At 36.7% G+C, this 19783-nt stretch overlaps 2 protein-coding genes across 2 annotated transcripts in view; both read right to left on the minus strand.

Moving 5' to 3' along the window:
- The window catches only part of LOC113517152 (integrator complex subunit 1), a 41306-nt gene extending 33006 nt beyond the window's left edge, over positions 1–8300 (minus strand). Inside the window, exons 1-6 of the mRNA XM_052900579.1 lie at positions 7958–8300; positions 7286–7455; positions 6805–7074; positions 971–1106; positions 349–442; positions 60–195 (exon numbers count right to left, since the gene is read on the minus strand). Coding sequence (XP_052756539.1) covers positions 60–195; positions 349–442; positions 971–1106; positions 6805–7074; positions 7286–7455; positions 7958–8108 — 957 coding nt within the window. The 5' untranslated portion in view covers positions 8109–8300. The remainder of the gene's footprint in view (positions 1–59; positions 196–348; positions 443–970; positions 1107–6804; positions 7075–7285; positions 7456–7957) is intronic.
- A 530-nt stretch (positions 8301–8830) lies between these two features.
- Positions 8831–18654, minus strand: LOC113511368 (ELKS/Rab6-interacting/CAST family member 1-like). The gene is made up of 11 exons (XM_052900535.1): positions 18472–18654; positions 17522–17628; positions 17070–17244; positions 16863–16958; positions 16536–16720; positions 15405–15651; positions 14628–14687; positions 12679–12837; positions 11594–11734; positions 10187–10312; positions 8831–9102 (listed from the first exon to the last, which is right to left on the minus strand). Exons 1-11 carry the CDS (start codon positions 18628–18630, stop codon positions 8989–8991), a joined length of 1569 nt encoding a protein of 522 aa, XP_052756495.1. The 5' UTR covers positions 18631–18654; the 3' UTR covers positions 8831–8988.
- Positions 18655–19783: the final 1129 nt, after the last annotated feature.

Below are 19783 nucleotides of genomic sequence, written 5' to 3' on the forward strand. Positions count from 1 at the left end.
CAACAAACAAAAGACGGTCTTGCCTTACAAAAATACTCAATAGTATTAGATATTAATACCTCAGGGAAGCCACAAGTAGCCGATAACAGCTTCAGAAATCCCTTGTGTATGGCGTCGGGCGCGGCGCGTCTTTGTATCTGCTCCTTGATAGCTTCCAGCACTAACGCCTCCACAGTCTCGTAACTACTTGAATATCTGAAAATAAATATTATTCCTGAAGATTACTTACGAATATAGCAGATTCAAATTAAAACAAGAAGTCTCATACAAGTGGATATCCCCTAAATAATAAATATAAAAAAATGACAGCAACTCTTAAAATATAGTTTAGTAGCGCAGAAGGTTCACCTTGGGAATACAGAATATTCCAACTCTGTGTTGTCTGTGTCTTCATCAGTGCTGCCCATCAGGGGCGAGCCTGACCCTGATGGCGACATTGTTCCTGTGCACAAAAATAATTCATTTTAATAATTGAGAAAGCTTTTTAAAAATTTCAAATGTAATGTAGCTTAGAATAAAAGATTTTGGATTTATTTTAACTATTTTAGAAATTGATATTGATTAGATATTTGTTAATTTATTAAAAAAAATATATTTATACATTTTATAAAAATATTGTTAAAATATTAATATTTTATTTATTTAATTATCATGCAAATACAGATACCGAAAAATTTTTAGTACCACTCTCTCTCTCTCACGGGTTTGTGTGTGGCATTTTAGATTTCATTCTCAAATAGTAAGTACTGACATTAATTCTGCTGTTTTAACAAGGTTGGACATAAAATTTAAGAGCATATTTTCTATGCTCTTAAATTTTATGTTCTTAACAATAATATCGCTTCGTAAGTCGGTAGATAAAAAATTTATTAACCACAGTGTGAGGTATGAAAACCATCTTACAATATTAAAATAATTAGATCACATAATTAATTTATTATTTTAAAGATTAACAATAACAATATCTCACCTAATGTATTTTCACTGGGTATGAGGTGTGGTGGTGGATGCTTAGTTTTGAACGCAGTGACAATATTCTCCACTAGACACTTGCACCACGAACACTCTACCCACCAGCGTTCATTCAGTGCATCTTCTATATACACCTGGATTAAAAAAAAAACAGTGACCATCAGAAACATATGACAAAAACAATCTTTTTTTATACAACTTAGAATGGCAAACAAGCTGAAGGCCCACCTGATGGAAAGTGATAACCGTCGCCTATAGACATGAGCAGTACCATGGACATAACAGTGTATACTGTTTCGCCCATGATACCTCCCATGTATTGCCATTCCTAAGGACTCAGATGTTATTCCTCTGTATCCAGTAAATTCACACCATATCTCACCCTTCAAACCAAAACACAGCCATGCAAACACAACTGCTTCACGACAGAAACACGAATGGGACAGAGGTACTCAAGCAATCGACTTTTGTACAATGTCTCCCTCTGGTAATATTATCTATTATTTTCTAATATAATAAAATTGTAATGATAAAAGAAATAATTTAGATTAGAAGTATAAAGAAGAAATAAGATAGAAGTATAAAACTTGGGAGATATTTAAAAAAAATAATATGACAGGTCTAAATAAGACAGAGTTATGTTTCTGAATGTCTAACTTAAAATCTGGTAAATAGTTCATGTTGATAGGTCATTCAAAAGTGGTTTATTCTATTGGGTTTCCAAATTAGGAAATCCATGCATACAATGTAGCAGGCAATAACCTAGTACCTGGATATTACCCAGCACCTAAATTTAAATACAAATTTGCTTTCTTTTTATACAACTGAGGTAATGAAACAGCCTGCTTGATAGTGAGTAGGTACCACAGCCAATGGACATTTGCAATAATAGGAGCTAGCTCATATATCAAATATTTTATTAGTTTTTCTTATTTGTTTAAGGAATGAATGAAAATTCTTTATAGTTCCTTTTAATAAATTATTTATATTATAAAGATTAATAATATGTACATAAATAAAATAAATACTTAATTACATATAAGTAAGATAAAAGGGCAACAATGGGCAGCCTTATTGTTAAATAACAATCTCTTTTAAGGAACTTAATTATTTATTTTAACATTTATTTATTTATTTATATATTTATTTAACTCTTTATTGCACCATAAATAAAAATATACAATGACAAGTAAATAATTCAAATGAAATACAGTAACATAAATACAGATTGAAATATACACATAAAGGTACAAAAGGCGGTCTTATCGCTAGGGCAATCTCTTACAGACAACCTTTAGTTAAGGGAGAACAGATAGAAAAGGGCAGGTGGCGCAAGAGTGAATCAACAATTTTCGTGCATAAAATACAAAAACATGTAATGCACAAAAATATCAAATACATATAATTTATTAAACTACTTACTATAACAATATATATACATACATACATACACATACACATACATATATATATATATACATACATATACACATATAACATACATACAAAATACATAAACATACACATATAAATGTATGTATTTAGCACACACAAGGAAATATGACAAATCTAGTCCAAAAATTACAAAGGAGTGGAAAAGAGTAACTACAGTGAAAGAAAATGTGATTTGACTTGTCCTTTAAACGAAGCCAAGGATTGCGCACTCTGTATAGACGGTGGCAGTGAGTTCCATAGGCGCACTGCCTGAACGGAAAAGGATTTGGTGTAGTACACGGAGGTATGTGCTGGGGTTTTTAAACGGAGACTATTTGAGGTACGCGAAGCGTGACTCTGAACTTCACCGAGAAATATAAATCGCTCTTTAAGATAGTGAGGTGTAAGAGGATTGAATAGAATGGAATAAAGAAGAGATAATATATGCCAATCTCGGCGTCGACGTATTGGGAGCCACTTGAGCTGAGTGCGAAAATTAGAGATGTGGTCGTATTTACGAAGTCCAAATATAAATCTAATACACAGGTTTTGGAGACGCTCAAGTTTATTAAGTTGGTCTTCGGTGAGATCAATGTAGCAGGTATCAGCATAGTCAAGGACAGGAAGGACAAGGGAGTGAGCAAGCGCAACTCTAGTGGCCATAGGTAAAAAATTACGTAATCTTCTGAGTGAGCCCACAATCGCAAAGACCCTCCTACTAATCTCTGTTATTTGGGTGCTCCAGGATAGCGTTCTGTCAAGATATATTCCGAGATCCTTTACAAAATCTTTATAGTCCACAGATATCCCGTCGAACATTATATTAGGCAGATTTTCCCAGCAAATTCTTGAAATATAGTTGGGGCTCCCGATAATAATAGCCTGCGTTTTATTAGGGTTTACAGTTAATCCAAATGACTTACACCAGCTCGAAATGTGTGCCAGATCTTTGTTTATTGAATATATTGCAGAGTCTAACTCATGAAATGGAGCGTGTGAGTAAATTTGAAGATCATCTGCATAAAGGTGGTAGGAAGAGCGAAGTTGAATAGTGATGGTGTTAATAAATAACGAAAAAAGTAAAGGAGATAAGACGCCACCCTGAGGTACACCAGCTAGCGTGCGACACCATGATGAAGAGCTATCTTCAGTATGAATGCGTTGCTGGCGCCCATTCAGGTAACTTTGAAACCACTCAATTACGGCTGGAGATATGTTGAGAGAACGCAATCTTCCTAATAATATATCAAAATCGACAGTATTAAAAGCATTACTTAGGTCTAACAATGTTAAAACCGTAAGCTGTGAGTTTTCCATACCATGACGGATATCGTCGGTGATTTTGACAAGAGCAGTAGTCGTACTATGACCGGCACGGAAACCTGATTGGAAGGGATTAAAAAGATAATTCTTGGATAGGAATTCATTTAGTTGTTGATGGACAAGTCGCTCGAGAGCTTTAGAAAGAAATGGAAGAATGGAAATTGGACGGAAGTCTGAAAAAGATGTTGGATTGGGTTTTTTAGGGAGAGGAAGTATATGTGCGTTTTTCCAGACAGAAGGGAAAACTCCCGAGGACAAGGAATTATTGAAAACCAATGTAATAATGGGAAGGACAATGTCAAGAATGGGAAGGATCATAGTACGACTTATGTCATCTGACCCCACAGCATTAGAAGTAATAGCTAGCAGGCTCTTCTCAACATCACAGTCCGCAACTGGAGTAAAGAAAAAAGGCGAATAGTCAGGGATTGGAATAGAAAAAAGGTAATTAATCGTGTTTGTTTTAGTGGTGTTATCAATAACAGCGGAAGAGCAGAAATGCCTATTAAGGCTGTTAATATCAATATTTTGGGAGCCATAACTTTGGTTCTTACCAATCCCCACCGACTTCAGAAATTTCCAAACTTTGGTTGGGTTGCCATTTTCGACAGATTTATGAAAGTGGCGTCGTTGAGCTTCTCTACACACCTTATTACAGTGATTTCTAACACGTATATACTGTTCACGATATTTTGTGGGATCAGATTTAAATTTAGACTTGGCTCTGTTCTTTTTCGCCTGAATGGTTTTAATTTCATCTGTCAACCAAGGTGCAGGTAGATGTCTAACACGCACTGGACGGACAGGCGCATGACGGTCGTAAACCTCAGTGATGAGATTATTAAATATTACGATCTGATCATCAACAGTATTGGCACTATGAACTAATGCCCAGTCCAGATCCAGTACTTCCCTTCGCAGAAGATCAATATCTATGGCTCCGAAGTTACGCTGCATAAGGATTTTGTGTTTATGTTTTGGGGGACGGGTTTTGAAAGAAAGAAAAATGAGATCGTGACAAGAGAATGCATCAGCAGTACATTGGCCATGCTTTGCGACGAGAAGAGGAGAGGAAACTATGATAAGATCAAGTAAAGAAGGTAAGCAATTAGGGAAAAAATGGGTAGCTTGAAGCGGTAAAATATCGAGATTGCAGGCGTCAACTACTTTCATGAGGCAATTTGATCGATAGTCATTTTTAAGGAGACAAGTATTGAAGTCTCCCATAATAATTGTGTGTTCATAAGAGGGAATTATGTTTTCTAGAAGATTTTCTAAAGGAAAAAAATAATTAATAGTGGAAGACGGACTATAAAAAACTCCTAGTAAAACTTTGGAGTGAGAGAGGGAGACTTCAATAAAAAGATATTCGGCTTCCTTTGAAGGATCAAGACTATTTGAAGAGCAAACTATATTATAGGGAATATGGGAACGAAGATAAATAGCAACACCACCACCACCCTTGCCAGTACGATCGTTGCGAATTAAATTAAACCCTGGTAAAGAGTATGAAGGGGACGGGAGACATGGCTTCAACCATGTCTCGGAGACAAGAATAGCGTGGATATTTTTTACATTGAAAGACGTTAACATGTCAGGATAATGTGCTGGTATGCTCTGCGCGTTAATATGTAAGACATTGAAATTGTTAGGAACGTCCAAGAATTTAGTTTGTAAGATTTCATCTAAAGATGTAGAAACACTGTGATAACTATCATCTGTAGCTGAGAAGATTGTATGGTAACTTTCGTCAAGTTCATCATTCATATTTGTGTGCAACAAAAATAATAATATAAATTATAATAAAAAAAAAAATAATAATAAATCAACAAAAGAAAATAAAAACTTAAAAAAAAAAAACAGAAAAAAAATGCAAATGCTACAAGGTTGCTATATCTACCCATCAGTGGAAAGTTATGTAGATACAATATAAAAGTTGAATTAAAATTACGCACATTATTTAGAGTAAAAAATAATAAGTGAAAATGAATGTAACACAATAAATATCTCAGTCACCCTATTTCATGTACATTATAATCATAGATTAAGAACAGTGCTTGTGGTCCTAGCCTTATACTTTTGACTGTTGACAGCTAGTATGATATTGACAGATACATAATATATTAATTGAAAGGTGTAGGTAGAAAAAAAAAAATTCTAACTCTAACTTAGTCTCTCTAATATGGAGGTATAGGTGTTCTTTGCTCCAATCTGTCAGCGGAATAATAGTCAATGTTTACTTTAATATACATTAATCAACGATACCTTCCTCAGTGAAAAAAACTATACATATAACAAAAAAAAAAAAAAAAAAATAGCGTAACGGATGGGCATTATTAACATTTAGTGATAAGCGTAGGTACATAAAACAATAATCATGATAGTACATTTAAGTCATGTTTAGCAACAATAACAATAAGATTATTTTAGGTACAATATCCCGTCATTTCTTCTTGTCCCGTTTTAGGCGAGACGAAGCAGCAGCAGTGACCTTGGCGGGGTCTGTCTTCATATTGTCATAGTCGTAGAATACTGACGGATCTATATATGTAATATTTGTTAGATCCTTCAGTATTCTATGACTGTGGCTATATAACAGATAAATTAGATATGTGACCACAATATTTTGAATTTCATTTTGATGACATTAGTAGTTCTTGAGATATAACACTGTGAGACAGTTCAACAAAGAAGCATCATAAATGTTATTTTGTATTGTTTTGGTACAGAACTTTAAATAGGTCAATTAGCCAAACTGTTAGTAACGGCATATATATATATATATATATATATATAATTATATATATATTTTGATGGGTGAAACTGGTATGGTAACTCCACCTGTGCTAACAGGATACACTGGTGGAGCACCAGTGAAGGGTGATAGATGAGAATGAAAACAGGCCAGTTAGCCCATCATGATGAATTCATCAGGAATTAACCATGATAGTTTCCAGGGAGAACCGCGAGGAGGTCAACCTGGTTGGGTATATTGCTAGCAATGGGATTCTCAGTCTCCATTACTAACAATGCCTTTCCCCCCAACGGCATATAATTAAGTTATTTATAATTTACCTTTATAAAAGTATCAGGCCAGTTTTTACTCTCTCGATGTCCAGCATACAACATGTTGCAGGCCAGCACAAATACTAGTGGATTCCCTTTGCTCTTGAATGCTGCACCTTGCTCTCGTTTTAGTAGTGTACACAAACTTTGTGTGACCACCTCATGTGAAAACATATTGGGCCTGATCTTTGTCAAGTACAACAGGCTCATGCAGAGGATGGGGTCAGGTTTGGAACGTTGAGATTTCAGCAACCTTATAGAACCAGTTAAGAGACCCAGCTGAAATCATTTCATTACATAAATAAAAATTGTTTAAAAAAAATATTATATACTTAATAAAATTTCATTACTTAAATAAATTGTCATTAATTGAAATAAATTTTCATTGCTTAAATAAATGAACACTATATAAATGTAACGTGTATGTATAAAATGTTTAAAAACTAAAGTACTAAAAAAAAGAATTAAAAGATTAATCAACATGTATTACCAATTTGTCAGAATTGAGTGTATCTAATGCCTGCAGTACATTTGGCACCAGGTCAACTGGATCCACCTCCAAGGAAGTACCTCCAACAGCTTCAGCTGGTGATCCAATTCTTGTCCTCTTAGCAGGCGGTGGAGCACCAAAACCTGTTGGCTCCCGTTTACGATCCACTCCTATTTTGAAATTGTATGTTATACAATTCTTTACTTATAAAACAATAATCTATTAATTAACACAAATTATAAATATTAGCAAGCAGAAAACTAACTATTAAAGCCTCTGATGAACATTCTTTAAACTTAACTAGCTAAAAATATTAACAGTTGTGATTGTGAAATCCATAAGGTAATTTCATCACAGTTTGGTCATTTATCATAGCTGTTTACCATATCAATGTACCTAGCTATATAAAACTTTATATATGTAAATTAGAACAAAGAATAACTCTTTTGTGAATCCAGGATGGTTAGTATTTGTACTAAATTTCACCCAAATACATTAGGTGTTTAGACATGTTTGAATAACAAATATTACAAGCGCTTGTATCAATATTATTAGAAGAGATTATATAGAACATTAGGACAATTAAAATTCAACCAAAACCGGTTGGATTTTAGACTTATTTCATACAGAATAGAATTCGACACGGTGGATAGATTATAGGTTATAACTTACCGCTAGTAGACGGTTTGTGAATATTACGCTTTTCAGAATCTCTGGAGACGACCACAGTGGACTTGCTGCCTAACGCAAAGATATCCTGGGGATGCTGTGGAGCCTTGCTTTTGGCTCCGCGGCCAGTTGACGGCATTTTACCCCGATCCATATCAAACCAGATATGAGTTTATTTATAATGTGTTTACGACGGCTAGCACATGGAAAATTAGTTTTTTTATTTATTGGATAGCACAATTTTATTTTAGTTTTTCTCTAAATATAACAGAAAATAGTCATGGTTTTATAATGATAGGTACACAAACAGTATGTATGTTGACAATAAACGTCATATTGACAATGTCTTAATACTATCTCGGTTACAGATTTATTATAATAAAATTTATTTTTAGCTGTGTGCCATAGATGAAGGATAATACCTGTTAAGTGCTGTCGCCTTTATATGTATTTAAATATTTAATCTACGTCTACACTAATATTATAAAGAGGAAAGATTTGTATTTTTGTGTGTATGTATTTGTAATGAATAAACTTAAAAACTACTTTACCGATTTCAAAAATTCTTTTACCGTTAGAAAGCTACATTCACCCTGTAACATAGGCTATATTTATTACTTGAAAAGATTAGGGATCTTTACTAAAACTTTAGTAACGTAACTGAAGGTGTAAAAAAAAATGCTATAAAATATCTGTCGTCGCGTGCGCTGCGGAAACTGTTGGTGATAGAAAAAAGTATGTTCTATAATATTGAAGAAAATATCAATAACTACAAAAAACTTAGCGATACTATACTATATGTCCAACTATTACTGTTATGTCACAATAATCACTTTTTAAAATGTTTGTGCCACCCGTGCAAAGCCGGGACTGGCCGCTTGTTAAGTATAATAAAAATTAAGAATTTTTTTCAACAACATTTATTATTAATTATTACAATGAAACAATTAGGTAGTGGTAGAAAATTCAAAGAAACAAAAACTTTATTCTTCTAACAAATCAACAAAGAATTTATGACAAATGGTAACAAATAATTATTTAGGTCTTTTCGTTTCGCGCTTCGACTTAAAGAATGCGCGTTGATTCGTTGGTCGTTGCTCTTTATTCTTCAAATTATTTCTTGTCTGTGACAACGATATTAGAGCATTCTGCAAGGAAACAATAATGGAAACTGTATTTATGTAAGTACTAATTATTTCTTTCTATATTTTTAAATAGTACCTACGTCCTCTACTACGTACGTCAGGTGTTATTCCTCTGTACCCTGTAAATTCACGCCATATCCCACCCTTCAAACCGAAACACAGCCATGCAAACACAACTGCTTCACGGTTGAAACACGAATTTTGTAATGAGTGGGTACACTGATTGTCACATTCAGTTTGGTATCTACATTTTGGCATAATTGCGTATCTTGAAACAAGTTGTGCTCATTTTAATGTCCAGATTGGTGGTGGCGTGGTGGGCCGGGTCGTTGAGCTACCTATAATATGGTTGAACACAACGATGGCTGGCTCATCCGTCATACTCGTGAACGAGTGCTACTAGTAAAGACTGGTCTGTTCAACAACACTGTGATTGATTGTAGCTTGGTAGCTTTTTTTTCTTTTTATCAATTTGAAGTTTGTGACAGTCATTTTATCCTATATTTTATTTGAAAAAAAAGCACCATCTGTGTTGCAAGCCCATTTTTCTCAGCTGAAATTTCATTCCGAACTGGACGGTGGATTAACAGAAAATAACTATTCAAAAATGGTTACTATTAAGTTTAATTGAATAAAAAATATTTTTATTTTATTTTATTCTGCATGTACCAGCGTACTGATAATGGATTAGAATCCGCTTATAGAGAGAGATCCAGATATATTTTGTTACTGTTTTGTTTCGTCGTTCAGGTGTCAAAATTTACTTAAGGACGACCGGTAAGGCAAGGCTGGTCTTGACCGTAATGGTAACATATATTTATTTTATGCGTGAAGATGGATTGGTAACCCCGTCTACGCTATCGGTATACGTTGACGGGTCATCAGTGAAGGGTGACAGGTGAGGATGATAACAGGTCAGTAGGCAGTTATAGTAGGTAGTTATAGTGATCATATGAACAAAAAATATATATAAAAGAATACACCCTGTATTCTTAGTAATGAGGTTGTTAAACCTCCTTACTAACCCTTAATCCCTACTCACTACTACTACCTTACCCCCCAAAACTGTAACATATTAGGCACGTACATCATCATCGTCGTCAGGTACGTAGACACGTGGCCGCGCTGCTGGTACACCGGTACGGCGCTTGAACGTCGCCGGTGCTGAATTGCCACGATACGGCGCCTCGAAGCGACGAGTTGCCTCGGGAGGCTGTCATATTTTTTTTTTATACAACTTAGAACGGCAAACAAACTGATGGCCCATCTCATGAAAAGTGGTAACCGTCGCCTATAGACATGAGCAGTACCACGGACATAACAGAGTATACTGTTTGGCCCATCATACCCCCCATGCGTTGCCATTCCTGAGGACTCAGGTGTTATGTACCCTGTAAATTCACTGCCATATCCCACCCTTCAAACCGAAACAGCGCCATGCAAACACAACTGCTTTACGGTAGAAACACGAATGGGGCAGACGTACCTAAGCAAACGACTTTGTACAAAGTCTCCCTCTGGTGAAGAAAGTTTTGAATAGATCGCTGTAACAGTCAGAGTTCTGAGACACCTTGCACCACTGACTCAAATCGATTACTTAAAAAAAAGGCCGTCAATGCATTGGCGAATTCCCTGGAATCGTCAGTGTCTATGGGCTGTGGTGTTCACTTGCCATGAAGTAAACCGCATGATCGTTTATCGCCCTTTCACAAAAGAAAATACATGAGACTTTTTTACCCTAATGATTATTTAGTTATTCTTTGGGTTGCAACTCTTTGGCATTTCTGAGGAGAGCCGCATTTCGGATTTTTTTTTTAATACACCTTAGAATAGCAAACAAGCTGACGGCCCACCTGATGGAAAGTGGTAACCGTCGCCTATAGACATGAGCAGTACCACGGACATAACAGAGTATACTGTTTCATCCATGATACCCCCATGCGTTGCCATTCCTGAGGACTCAGGTCTTATTCCTCTGTACACCTGTAAATTCACGCCATATCCTACCCTTCAAACCGAAACACAGCCTTCACGGTTGACACACGAATGGGACAGAGGTATCCAAGCAATCGACTTTTGTACAAAGTCTCCCTCTGGATTTACAGAGAATCGTCTCATATCCATTATCTAGTATACTTACTGCGAGCATAAACTTATGTCAATCCTTAATTTAATGATTACATCATCACCATCTTGATATCGGCTTGTAATTGTCCACTGCTGAGTATAAAGCTCCCCCTTGGGAAGTTTTACCAGTAGGGGTTTTGCCACGCTTGGCACTCGGGTTGGCAACAGTTAGGCTTTAGAGATGTTTTAAGAGGGACGTTTTAAGAGGCTGTCCATCACTCGCCCTCCCTTAATCGATTCTTACGACCACGGGAAAGGTTGGGGTGGCCTATTCTATGCCGGGACCACACGGTAAATGATTATATAACTAGAATCAATAGGTATAACGTAGGAACTAACTATATACATATATAATATTTGTACATACGTCAGGTTTGTTGGCACAATCGTCGGTGCTGTTGTCACTGAACAAGCTGAACACTATGCTATCTATCTCCTGGTTGACCTTACCGCCGTGACCAGCTTCCACTCCAGCTAGTTTTCGCGTGTTCATTGGCTTATTAATGTTCTGAATAAAATGAATATCTTTAATATTTAATTTTTACTTATTTTCACCAACAGTGTGAAGGGGCATATGTAGTCTTTGGTTATAATAACAGTATCTAGTATGGGGAGAGTCGGATGACTCTTAATAGAAACATTTCCACATGAGACAAATTCCTGCTATGTGAAGGTAGTGCCTTGGAATCGGATTTCTCATTATCTACATCTACACTAATATTATAAAGAGGAAAGATTTGTATTTTTGTGTGTATGTATGTTTGTAATGAATAAACTCAAAAACTACTTTGTCGATTTCAAAATTTCTTTCACCATTAGAAAGCTACATTCACCCTGAGTAACATAGACCATATTTATTTAATATTTAATTAAAAGTTTTATTTATTGTACTGGAACGCTAGCGCCCCTGCCTTGAGGAGGTGGGCGTTGATAGACACGACACAGTTATTTTTAACTAATGTGGCTGTTATCGTACACTACCCTACAATTGTAATTTTCTATGGTTTCAATAAATACATTTTAATTTAATTTATTTAGTCATCTTATAAATCACGTGTTGGTACGGTATAGAAAATTTTTTTTACAACACAGGGGCAAACGAGCATGCGGCTCACCTGATGGTTTTTTTTTTATACAACTTAGAATGGCAAACAAGCTGACGGCCCACCTGATGGAAAGTGGTAACCGTCGCCTATAGACATGAGCAGTACCATGGACATAACAGAGTATACTGTTCGCCCATGATACCCCCCATGCGTTGCCATTCCTGAGGACTCAGGTGTTATTCCTCTGTACACAGTAAATTCACGCCATATCCCACCCTTCAAAACATGGTAAGTGACTACCGCCACCCATGGTCACCCACAACACCAGCGGCATTGCAGGTGTGCTGCCGGCCTTTTAAAAAGGAATATGAACATTGAGGTTATCTGCTGCTATGTGGATGTCTACCTGAGGAGTGGTGACGGCAAGTTGTGTAGCGAAGGGTCGGGCATTGTCGTCGTGCTCGGGCGCTTCCCGTGGTTTAGGCGGCACCAGTGGCCGCGACAGCTGTTTCTGGATGTTGTCCATCGTGGCCTGCATGTTCTGGAATTTCTCTTGCAGACGCTCCTACAATATGCATGCAAGTATATTTTGCTTCTACCATCAGGCTTTTTCAGCAATAATGGCGTTAATTACAACAAGTATAATAAGTTCGTCTAATGATAAGCGGTCATCGCAGCCCCAACACATTTTCAAGGGGGGGGTGGGATTGTTAGTAATGGGTAGGTTAGTCCCCATCGCTATCAGTATACCTTATCAGGTCGACCTCTACGCGGTTCCCCGTGGAAACCATCGTGACTAATTTATCGTTGAATTCATCACGATGGGCTAATTGACCTGCCTTTTCCGCCTCCTCCTCTATTCTCACCTATCATCCCTTACTGGTGCCCCGTTAGTGTATACCGATAGCGTAGGCGGGGTTACCATTCCATTATCATTCATTAAAAAAAACACATTTTCAATACCAGAGCTGTTGTGCGTGTAGTCAATGCTCGTGAAGGTATCTAGAATCTACTCATAGCAAGCAGCAAGCAATAGATATATTTGCAAGTATCAGCCAGGCTGAGAAAATTAAATATTTTATTTTATTTTATTTTATACAACTCTTTATTGCACCATAAATAAAAATATACAATGACAAGTGAATAGTTCAAGTGAAATACAGTAACATAAATACAGATTGAAATATACACATAAAGGTACAAAAGGCGGTCTTATCGCTAGGGCGATCTCGTACAGACAACCTTTGGTTAAAGGAGAACAGATAGAAATGGGCAGAAATGGGCAGGTGGCGCAAGAGTGCCGTCGGAGATGTGGTGAGTGCGAAAGCGAACCCATGTCTCCGACATATGGCACCTCGAGGGTATATCGTCTGGTTTTTGGTGGGTACACCCCCACCTTACGGGGGGACTCTCACAGTACCCATTCACCTCCCACAAGGTGTATGGGTCTGCATAAAGCATTTTCTAGACGTTAAAAAAAAAAAAGGTGGCGCAAGAGTGAATTAATAATTTTTCGTGCATAAAATACAAAATTCATCATAAGAATAATTTAGAAGCGTTTACCACTGGACTAGAGGGAGACTGTACAATAGCCGTTTGTTTGGTCACCTGTGTTCCATTCGTGTTTCAACTGTGAAGCAGTCGTGTTTGCATGACTGTGTTTTGGTTTGAAGGGTGGAACATGGCAGTGAATTTACAGGGTACAGAGGAATAACACCTGAGTCCTCAGGAATGGCAACGCATTGGGGGTATCATGGGAGAAACAGTATACTCTGTTATGTCCATGGTACTGCTCATGTCTATAGGCGACGGTTACTACTTCCCATCAGGTGGGCCGTCAGTTTTATTGTCATTTTAAGTTGCAAAAAAAAAAACCTAGGTTCTTATAATGTACGTCATAAGTTTTTAGGGTTACGTGATAAGTATGCATGATCCTTTTGCATAGCTCTACGGGGTGCTGCATGTTATGTACTTACTTGTATATGTAACAGCTTATTTTACTATGTAGCAAGCAAATAAATATGATTTGATATTTCTAGTGTTGCAGGTGTCCATAGACTAGCCGTCGGAGACGTGGTGAGTGCGAAAGCGAACGAGGGTATATCGTCTGGTTTTTGGTGGGTAAACCCTTACCTTACGGGGGGATTCCCACAGTATCCATTCACCTCCCACAAGGTGTATAAAGCATTTTCCAGACGTTAAAAAAAATGTCCATAGACTACAGTTCAGTACAGACAATTCACCATCAGACAGACTGTATATCTGTTTGCCATCATTGAGATTAAAAAAAACTTGTTTAAGCACCTACCGTATTTAATAAAGAAAGAGAGAAGAACTGACTTTGTCAAATTTTACCTTCTCAGCTCGTATCTCCAGAATAATCGACATCTGCTTAGATGATTCTTCTTCTTTTTCCTGCAATGCATTATTAAAATAGTGTCGTTCAGTGTGCTGACTTTTGATACAATCGAACTGGGATTAAATTATAATCGAATACGCTTCAAATATACGGTAAGATAACGTCGCTTTCACATTTATTCGATTCGATCCCGATTCCAAAATCACCCGCCAGGACCTTGCGTTTATATCGTGTAGCGATGCCTACAATGTATGGAAACACCATAAATTTCACAACATACGTTTATTATCGAAACGGAATTACATTTTGAATGCTAGGCGTAAGTGCGTGAACAAGTGCGTCGCATAGAGACGCTCCAAGAGCAGAGGGCCTACCATGAAATGTTTTCCGAAATTTCGGGTCCGAACGAAACGCAAATTTGATGTTCAAATTACATGATACGTACCGTTTAAAAATATTAAAAATGCTAAAGTATCGTTCCTTTGGACTTTTATGATAGGATGTATAACGAACGAAATGTTAAACTCTATTTATTGATCCGATTTTGGTATAAACAAAAACACGAAATTGAGTCCGAAATTTCGGAATTTCACTTCATGGTAGACCCGCAATTTCGTAACTGCCAGCGTCGGCGCCGCCAAGTTAACGATAACGATACCAAACTATGCTTATAAACTATTGTGTTATCAGTGCATGTAAAGTGCTACGATACGATGAACATTTCAGATAGAATATGTCAATCATGCTTTTGCTGAGTATTTTTATTTTCTCACCCTCAGCAGTACTTCAAGACGCTCAACTTGCTGGGCGTGCTTCCTGTCCTTTTCTCTCCAGCTATCTTTCTCAATTTCCATCTCTTTGCGCAGTTTATGTAGCGCAGTCTCCAGCCTGGCGCTGGTGTCGACAGCCCCCGTCACCTCACACATCAGCTGCGCTATTGTTCCAGCTTTGCTGTCCAGCTCTTTGTCTTTGCTTTCTATAGCCTCAATTAGTTCTGCGATTCTGGCGTCACTTGCATCTCTGGATGATAAAATATATTTTGCTTTTAAAACTTGTATTGAGAATCTAATGTTGTGTTTATGTAATATTTCAACAACAGAAAGAAGCCTGCTTAAAATACATGGAGTCCTTGATGACCATAGACAAATCGACCAATATCAAGGTGATGACTATGTTTTATGAATAAATAAAAAGAATATTTAAAAATTTTTATATATTATATATTTTATATTACTGCAAACATACATTTTTGACAAATATATAGGTATTTATATTAAAAAAAATATTTTGAAAAGATACCTGTGGAATGAGTTATATGTCTTTGGATTGCTATTACAAATTGAAGTTAACATACATACATATCTGTCACGCGTGTCTCCCGTTAGGGTAGGCAGAAACAATGGAACGCCAAATGCTTCGATTCAAACAAACCTCTTTCGCTTCTTTCACATTCATCAATCTTTTCATAACGGTCGCCAGTTACGGGCATTTTTAAATTGGCCCTTCTTCAGCACGTCGCATATTTGGTCAACATACGTCCGTCTAGGGCGGCCCCTACGGACATCTCCATTCATTCTTGCTCCATAAATCTCTTTCGTAATTCTTCTTTTATCCATCCTCTCCAAATGACCAAGCGAACGCAACATTCCTTTTTCGATTTTTGTCACTACATCGTCTTTCAGTCCACACTTCTCTCTAATCACACTGTTTCTTACTCTATCTTTTAATGTAATACCACACATACTTCTCAGAGCTCTCATCTCTACAGCATTTATCTTACTTTCATGCTTTTTCTGCCATTGAAGTTAACTATGTAGAAAAAGAGTGTTAATAAGAAATGACTGTTTCCAACATAACCAGCTTTAATTATTTTAACACTATGTTGATTATTGGAATAAAGATACTTGTGAGTTTGAAGGTTGGTATGCAGCAGCTCGATGCTTGCGGACAGTTCAGCCACGCGTGCCTCCTCAGCGTTGTTCTTCGCCGCACTGCTTTCTAGTTTAGATAACAATTCTACCTTCTCCGTTTCGATATTGTTCAATTGTATTTGCAAATTATTTATTTCGTTTTCTTTCATAATTATTACCTGCGAATGTTGTTTCATAAAAATGATTAGGTATTTTTATTAAAAAGATCATAAAATGTTAACAAAAACTAATTCTACGCATTCGAAATAGCGAGAAGAATGCACACATTTAGTGTTACAAAAAGAAATTAAAATATCTCACAGCATGTTTGTCATCGACTTCTTTTTCTACCTTCTCAATTTTATCTTGCATTTTCAAAATTTCGTCATTATTATTAGCAATTGTTACTTCGGCTTCCTATGAAATGTCAAAAAGTGCTCATTTAGCCTCCATATTTACTTTTTGCTTTATTTTTTTATTTCATTTTGCAGAGCAAAATGTATAATGTTAAAAAACTTAAGTACGTACTTCAAGTTTGCGCTGTAACTGGTCGGTATGTCGTGCGTTTGCAGCGTAGCGCTCTTCCACCGCGGCCAGTTGCTCTTGCAGTTGTTCGTTTTGTTTGCGCACGCTCTCTGTGAATGCCTCTTGGTTGTTCAGTGCCCGTTTCAGGGCTTCTATCTCCTCTAGCGCTTCTTTTAAACTAAACAAAGAATGGTTTTCCGCTGTTATTGATAGGAATGGTTTGGAGAACATTTTTATTATATTTGTTATAAAAACCTAACTCTGGTTTGCTTATACACAGAATGTGGACGCTTTCTTTTTCACACATATATCTAGTTTGATTTGTTAGTTTAAACTACCTATTTATTACTCTTTCTTCGACTTCTACATCTTTCTGTCCAAATTTTTTAAATCCGTTCAATAGTTTACAATAATAAAGAATTTCCTTATTTCCAATATGAATATAGCTTCCTTACTGTTCCTCTTTCTTCGTGTAAGCACTCTTCATCTCGTTACTCTGGGTGCTGAACTCGTTCAGTAGCTGCTTCGTATCCTTTTGAAGTTGTACAAGAGATACATCTTTCTGCAAATAAAAAGAGAAGGAGTATAATAATATGTATAATGCAACTGCTTAGCTGTCCAGCTAGTACATTCAAGTTTTTAATTAAAAAGACTGCTGCATCATTTAAAGAAAGTTTCCAATTGATTTTATTTATATTTGATTGTACTTTTTTTTATACAACTTAGAATGGCAAACAAGCTGACGGCCCACCTAATGGAAAGTGGTAACCGTCGCCTATAGACACGAGCAGTACCATGGACATAACAGAGTATACTGTTTCGCCCATGATACCCCCCGTGCGTTGCCATTCCTGAGGACTCAGGTGTTATTCCTCTGTACCCAGTTAATTCACATTGTACACATTGATAATACATAAAAATATGACAGAGGTAATCAAATGTACAAAGGCGAGCTGAACTCTAAAAGAGTTCTCTTGCGGCAACACCCAAAGTAGAAAGGAGCATCAATGTCAGCGGATGGAGCCGTGTACAATATTGGGACAATTTTCAAACAAAAGAAGTAGATTTGTATTTTTTTTAATGTAACACGATATTTTTAATGGTGATAAATCAATTTCAGATGATTTTTTTTTTTCAAATAAAATAAGATCATGTAAACCATTTGTCGTACACTACCCTACAATGTAATTTAATAAAAAAAAAAAAGAATATGGTTCCAATAAATACATTATTAAACAATAAACTGAGTTGTAACCCTTATGGCACCAAAGGAAGAAAAAAAAGTTACTTTTGTTCAAGTGCAATAAAAAAAAATCTAAAAAAAATAATCTTAATACAACATGGCTGTAGGTGATCCAGGTCGAGTAAAATGCTCGACTGAAAAAGGAAACAATTTAGCACTTACCATGTTGAGCTCTTGCTTGACTTGCTCTAGCTGCTTGCGTAGTTCGACTACAGCAGCGGACGATTCCTCCTTCTGAGCCTGTGTCGTCGCCAGTTTAACTCTTGTATCGTTTAGTTCACTCTCTATCTTTTGCTTCGACTCGCTCAAGTATTGTATCATTTGGTTTTGGTGTCCGTTTGTTAGTTTTGCTATAAAAAGTATAAAATTGTCAATCATATTCAATACGTCTCCGAAGTGATCAAGTCGATTGCTTGGGTACCTCTGTCTCATTCGTGTTTCTACTGTAAAGCCGTTGTGTTTGTGTGGCTGTGTTTCGGTTTGAACGGTGGGATATGGCGTGAATTTACTGGGTACAGAGGAATAACACCTGAATTCTTAGGAATGGCAACGCATAGGGGGTATCATGGGCGAAACAGTATACTTTGTTATGTCCATGGTACTGCTCATGTCTATAGGCGACGGTTACCACTTTCCATCAGGTGGGCCGTCAGCTTGTTTGCTATTCTAAGTTGTATAAAAAAAAATTAGTGCATTTATTGACGTTATCTTTAGAAAAATTCGATATGAGAGGCTAATTAAAAAATATCCTTCTTTAGAGATACAATTTGGATCAGGATTATACTGAAGTTGCAAATAAGCATACAGCCCACTTGATGGTAAGCGGTTACCGTAGCCTATGAACGTCTGCAATATCAGAGACTTTAAGTGCACCTTGCCGATCCTGAAAAACCCTTTTAGCTCTTTTTTGAAGAACTTTTGATTAGCAGTTGAAAAATAGGTAAATTTCTGCGTATTGATTAAATGTTACTGAATAAAGAATGGTACGAAATTATCAGTGAAACGATTAGAAATTATTGTGATCCTGATATCAGATTTAGACATCTCTCACATTTTTGACCCTTGTAGAACATAAACGTGAGACATAATCTGGAGAATCCAATCGGTGAACATCTAGTGTCACAGCTCGGAGTACCCAGATATGACCAGATTTAGAAAGGTTCACATAAAGATCGTAATGTCAATTTTGGTAACGGTCTTACAATATTTTTGCTACTACGGGGCCAGCTAAAGCGTCATCAATTTCAGATCTTTGCAATTTCATTACTTTTTTTTTATACAACTTAGAATGACAAACAAGCTGATGGAAAGTGGCGACCGTCGACTATAACATGAGCAGTACCATGGACATAACAGAGTATACTGTTTCGCCCATGAAACCCCCTATGCGTTGCCATTCCTGAGGACTCGGGTGTTATTCCTCTGTAAATTCACGCCATATCCCACCCTTCAAACCGAAATACAACCATGCAAA

Source organism: Galleria mellonella, unplaced genomic scaffold (genome assembly GCF_026898425.1).
Source record: "Galleria mellonella isolate WM207_F2 unplaced genomic scaffold, CSIRO_AGI_GalMel_v1 utg65, whole genome shotgun sequence".
NCBI classification, from domain to species: Eukaryota; Metazoa; Arthropoda; class Insecta; order Lepidoptera; family Pyralidae; genus Galleria; species Galleria mellonella.

Excerpts from the sequence above, each read along its gene's own strand:
- LOC113511368 (XM_052900535.1), bottom strand. The coding sequence starts at position 18,630 with ATGATACAATACTTGAGCGAGTCGAAGCAAAAGATAGAGAGTGAACTA. Across the intron at positions 11,735-12,678 it reads TTGCCGTCACCACTCCTCAG|AACATTAATAAGCCAATGAA; the intron begins GTAGACATCCAC and ends CATTTTATTCAG. Across the intron at positions 10,313-11,593 it reads ATTGTGCCAACAAACCTGAC|CCTCCCGAGGCAACTCGTCG; the intron begins GTATGTACAAAT and ends AAAATATGACAG.